This window comes from Echinococcus granulosus (genome assembly GCF_000524195.1).
Source record: "Echinococcus granulosus chromosome Unknown EG_S00008, whole genome shotgun sequence".
NCBI lineage: Eukaryota > Metazoa > Platyhelminthes > Cestoda > Cyclophyllidea > Taeniidae > Echinococcus > Echinococcus granulosus.
This window is the reverse complement of record NW_020170388.1, coordinates 1,602,941-1,608,940: the sequence shown is the minus strand read 5'-3', so window position 1 is coordinate 1,608,940 and position 6,000 is coordinate 1,602,941. Positions and strand designations below refer to the sequence as shown.

The window sequence follows — 6,000 nt, the reverse complement described above, 5'->3', positions numbered from 1 at the left end:
AATTCAAAAGAAATTCCAAAAGCCCCCATTTTTTAAGCGATTAAGAGGAATATCCACTTTAGGCTTAGGTGTCCTCGTCATTGTCAAGATTTACTTAGACCTGGTAATGTTCTTTCCATTTGCCGACCAAATATTTTCCTTGCTTTTCACAAATGCTGTTACATAATTTTTGGCGGATTTTAGAAATGTCTTCTTAAATTAGTTTAGTAAAATAAAGTGATTTGGTGATTACTCGGTTAGTTTTATATACCCTCTTTAAATTGGCCTTTTCCTTTGTGTCACCAATGCATGCCTCTATGATCGGCGCCAAAGCCAAAGTGACATAACCAGCGTGTCATGCGCCACTTCAACGGCCAAACGTAGGCCAGCCTTTCAGAAACCAAGATCCTCTTTTAGATGTAACGTAGCTTTAGATACTAATTAAACTTCTTTTAGTGAACTTATTAACTAGGAAAGTTTAAAATAAAAGTTTTCTTGGATTTTACAAGACTGACTCAGTGATAATTTATTAAAAGTTTGTTGATTAATGTTTAAATGACAATTCAATTGTGGAGGGTATTCGGTCTCTGTGGTTTGCTCGTACTGATAGACACCTTCAGGGATGACTCGAAGTGCTAGATTGATTGCGCATGTAGTGGATTACCACCCATTTAAATCAAAAATCTAGTAAAGACGGCTAAATATTACATCAAAATTCAATTTTAGAAGTAAGGCTGTATCTGAAGGACTACTAAAACCACATCCACTTTTGGCAGTTGTGGTAATCTCACATTCTAGAGGAAGACATGCAACAACTGACGAGATTTTACGCTTGGACGATTAGTAAACCTTCATTATGGTGTCATATATGGTGCTTAATTGAATGCAGGGAAACTATTTAAATTAATAACGCCTTCTCTAAGTCTCTAGCAGCTCCATAAAGCCACTTTAGTTGACATCCATTAAATAATTTGCAAATTACATGCATTTGATGTAGCGCATCATCCAGTTTGGAGGATTAGTAAGCCCGCGATTCCTTCTTATCCACTACTATTCACAAAGTGGACAAAACCTCAGAGACTGCAGAAGTGATAAGAAGCCTCATTGACATTGGGATTAACTACCTTCTCTGATCTTGACTTGTGAGTGGTTTATGTAGCCACGTCTGCAATGTGTTGCTCACAGCAGACTAGTGGCCAAGGGAAGCTCTAGAGCTGACGCACAGAATTTTAAGTAGGTTACGATATCCGCCTAACTGTACGTTTGGCTCTTTATTCTCCGCCACGTCGCATCCTTGTTCGACAAAATGGGCCTCTGTTTATCTTTATAGCATTTTACGTTAATGGCATATCCTCTTCTCTCCTAGCAATAGCAGGATAGAAGGACTTGGGATATTACATTTTTACAAATTTGCACATTTTGTTGACGTATTCGACTTTACGTCCTTTTAGTCGCCATGGTTTTGGTCATCGTCTTAGCGTAACGGTGCCTCTGCTTACATCTATTGTCACCTAGTCTCTCTTTAAGCTACTAATCAACCTTTAACATCTACATCGGAGGACCACAGACTTTCGGACACATAACAACTAACCCATAACTTCAAGCAAATTCATCATCAACGCATCCACTTGTGTAATCAATGATAAATTATGCAGAGTAACATGTGTTTTTGTTTTGTTCATCAAACCGGATGACTCAGGAGGCATGAATTTTACACGAATGGACCCATCATTTTTCTGTTCACATGAAAGAAAAATAAGTATAACATGATGAATCCTGCAATAGGTGTAAAAACAAAAAGCAAATGCCAGCGGCTTATCCAATTATAATCTACTAGGACTGCAAAACGCCGATTTACAAAGTCTGGACGAAAGCACACATCTCATTAATGGTTCAAAAAGAATTCTTTATAGTTCACTCTAAACGGAATCAGGAAAGAAACTAATTATTGTATAATCAGTATCTGGTAATTATGAAATCTATTTTCATATTTTATTAGAAAAGGATGCGCCCTAAAAATGTATTAAATGCAAGTTCCGTTCAAACCAAACCGGGACTCTTTCGGTTTTAAAGCAGAAACTGGTTTTGAGGATTGAGATCTATAACTTTCATTTATTATGATCTTCTGCAACATGTATATACCAATCTCAGCACTCAAGTAATGTCTGAAAAGTAGTTTTATAATGAATAGATTTATCATCAGAGCTGAACCATCCTAGGTCATTTTGTATCGCGCTAAATTACTATAATCGCTAATCTTTCTAAAACATTGCATTGTTTTTATCGTTGTTAGGGGAAAATTAATTTCTTGCGCAAAGTCACGATTGGCACTGTGCTGGTCAGAGAGATACCTAGGATGAGACGTTTCACGCACTAAATTACTGTTCAACACAATGAGTGCTGTGGGTTATGGGGTGTGGGCTGTGAATGGCTAGAGGCATCAAGGACATCCATACATACGGTTGCCCTTGAACCGTTTCTACCATTCATAATCCTACCTTTATCCAGCATTTGACGATCCATCACGGTACTGTGACTAAGGTTCTCTGTTGATACGGGTAAATTACCATGGTTTTTTTTGGTCTTAAGCCTCCGTTGACTGAAAACGTCGCTAACCCCTGTTACTAGTCATTTCGTATTTAAGGCTATGGATTGCAGGCACTTGCTTGTTCACCATATTTTGAACAAGTTCGGGATTGATGCGGCACTTTTATATGCTTTCTACATTTTAGAGATGTCCGTTAGGCCCGGGGTTAAGGGAGAGTATTCTAAGGGTGGCCTTAAGTGTCCCCTCCTAATTGTTTTTCATCCTGCACGACTTAGCGATTGATAGCTAATAAGTTTTGGGGTCGCTTGGCTCTCTAAACAAGAATATGCACCTGCTTTCAGTGGAATATCTTAAATTACCTCTATCTCTGTCAATAAACCTATTTAGTCGAAATAAGGAGAGAACATTAAAATACCGTGAGCAAGTTCTTTAAAAACCGTATTGGGGCAGCATTTAAGACTAAAAGCGGTTACGTTTAGCAATCTCAGCCACCTATTATAACTCCTGTCTATAATAGTGATGTGCAGAGCTTTATTGAAAATAATTGTTCTTTGATCTGTGTCATATCCTACCACTGCTCCATCAGGACCGGATCCATAAAATTTACTAGCTAAGGTTCTCCAGATCCATATGTTTAGTGCGGTTACGAAGCAAGAAGCTTCCATGTGGATGTAGTAATTATCATTCCCTTCATAAGCCTAGATATGTAAGTCTTTTGTATTTTTATTTCTTCCTTGCCACCCCATACTAATTTCTAATAACAACCCATGAATTTAAAATCTTGAACAATTGGCCTTAATGCTAGCTTCTAAAGAGGTGAGTTGGAAACATTAAACTTCCGCAGAGATGTTTAAACCATTAAAGGTGATAGAGCTCTCCACTAATTCCTTTTAAAATCACCACTTTTACAGCCAAATTAGGCAAAGATGGTAAAAAGGGAAAAATTGGTTTTCTTCTCCCTCTCTTCCTCCCCGGTAAAAGTAAGTGACTCTGCTTCTCGCCTAGTCAACGTCTTACTCACGTTGCCTCGACGACCGGTGTTAGGGCTCATTTAGGCGGTTCCGCTACCACTTTACCCAGTTCTCTCCCTTGATGCCGCCTTATTAAATGGCACTCCCTTTTAATGAATGAATGTTTTTGTTAGAAGCTGACACCACTCTCAGGGTATCATCGACTACACCTCATTAATATTTCACAAGAGCACGTCTGTTAGATGCGCTTAAGAGGCGAATTTTGCTGGATGATCTATGGGTGAACAGCTTCATAGAAGTCAGCGCCTAAGAGTTTGCACTAATTTGTTTTTCGAACACGACCTGATAAAGTAGGTCAATGTTCTGGGTTCTGGGGTGGGTAGCTAAGCAAATGCTTGCACCCTCACCTCAATGGCATAAATGCATTCTGGAAGTGTTTACCTCCTGTTTGATCAAACAAAAGAACAAAGTGAAATACTTCACCTTCTGTCTTTTTGAAGAGTACTTAAAGATTCAGTTGTAAAAAGCGTGTTGAGGAAAAGATTAGTAGAATTTCCAAGAGTGATATCCAATTTAAACGTCATTTTCAACTTCTTAGAGTGCTCACTTGTCACTTGGTGACATCAAAGGGCTCTCTTAAATTGTTTCGAAAACTAAAAACTCGAAGGCATTTAAAAAACTATTAAATCATTAAGCTTAAAAATGCTTTAGGTCCAATCATATTAGGAATTAAAATATTAATCGAAAAAACAGTAAAACATATTAAATCTGGAGACATCTGTAAATTAACCTATTGTAAAATTTGACTCGAATTTGGATAAGAATTCTAATGAAGCATCAAATTCAAACATTGAAATTTCTAAAATTTTACTTTTAAAGTCTATTAGGAAATGATCTTTCTTTGATTGGCTTATTGAGCTTTCAAATACTTATACAATTCAAAATTACCTTAACTTTTAAATACCGTTCTTTTGTCAAGTACCTCATTAAATTTAACTAAAAAGGTTGATCTTTAAAAGCTAAATTATTACACCTACAAGTCTCCTTTTCATCCGCTTCTAAGTAATAAAAATAACCCTAAATTTCGTTGCATAATACTGTTTCAAGCACCGACTTTTCCTTTTGTGTTTCTCTCCCGGAAAAGGATTTGAAGTGATCCGGTGCATTGTTATTCTAAGTAGAACGACTTGGGACATCCAAAGATTATTTTCTTAACTTGAAACCCATTATTTCTCAAATTTTTCGCTAAATATTCCGCAAAAATTTTTAATGGAAGATTTTTACCCCTGTGATTGGCTGGACTTAAAAGAACGGACTTTGAAAGGCCTAAATTCTAAATATGTTAACATTTGAACTACCAAAATACAAATAAAAATAAGACAACTGAAAGCTCACTCTGGGATCATCGATTCCCGAAATGGACGCCTCTGGTCGATCCAGCACAAGAAAAGCCGCCAAGTTGGCGGTGTAGGAGGCGACGATGATCATCGCAAAGCCCGCCCACACCATGCCCAGAGCTCGCGTTGAAAAGGCCTTGGGTGTTTCATCACCAATGCCAGAATTAAGCAGAATTCCCCAAGTGAACCACAAAGAGGAGCTAAGGTTGAATTCCTCTTCTTTCTCTTCTTCCCTGTTATTACAACCGTTTTCATTGTTGACGGTGGTGTTGATATTACTTGCCTTATGACAACGGGCTCGATGGAAACGGCGGATGGCTGAGTATCGATCAAGAAGGTAGAGGAAGAAAGCCACTACGTGAACTGATACACCAACTAGGACCCAGAGAGTGCTCTCAAAGGGTTGGAGGAATGACGCTAGGTTGGATTTTGATCGCTCCTGAAATGCCAAAAATCCATCTTGCACAGTAGATCTGGGACTTTAAAGTTTGCTAAACTAAAAATGACGTTTGTAAATTCAGTTGATGATAAAACGTGGATTCATTTTTACGAGACCAGCCCTTAAAAGTTGATAGTAGCTGTTCGCAAAACCCTTTCAAAAAACTTGATATTTGTAGGATAGAGATAATTTGGGTTAAATTTAGAACTCCGCTCTATCTTATCTGTAATTTTTGTATCGTTTAAATATTTCTAAGGATCCCCATGTCAACATGACATTGGAGATCACTACACGAGAAAGGCAAATAACTTTTTGCTTTCCATGCAAATCGCATTAACATACTTGGCTTGAGACATAATTATTTGGGTCAAGTTTTTACTCATCACAAAAGCCATCCTTAATTTGGTTGTAGAAGACTTCACCATAACACTAAAGCCAAGACAGTCCTTTCAGCACCGAAAGAAAGCGTCAATGATATTTGCAACGTCCTATTCACAGCCGCAGCTAGACCCATGTACAGCCTAGACGACCTCCGCGTCCAGCTTATTCACGCCTTGCGGTCTTTTAAGTCATCACACTTTGTTCCCCTACCTGATGGTAGAACTTTTTGCCCGCCACATTAGGCCAACACCAACTGAGTGGAGACCAATCCTAAGTGCAGTGACC

At 38.2% G+C, this 6,000-nt stretch overlaps 1 protein-coding gene across 1 annotated transcript; it reads right to left on the bottom strand. All coding sequences in view use genetic code 11, as the record gives it.

The window, feature by feature from the left end:
* Positions 1-4,824: 4,824 nt before the first annotated feature.
* On the bottom strand, positions 4,825-5,954 carry EGR_02015 (Glutamate [NMDA] receptor subunit zeta-1; the record flags this gene model as incomplete). The annotated part of the gene is made up of 2 exons (XM_024491264.1): positions 4,825-5,368; positions 5,926-5,954. 2 exons carry the CDS (start codon positions 5,952-5,954, stop codon positions 4,825-4,827), a joined length of 573 nt encoding a protein of 190 aa, XP_024354407.1.
* Positions 5,955-6,000: the final 46 nt, after the last annotated feature.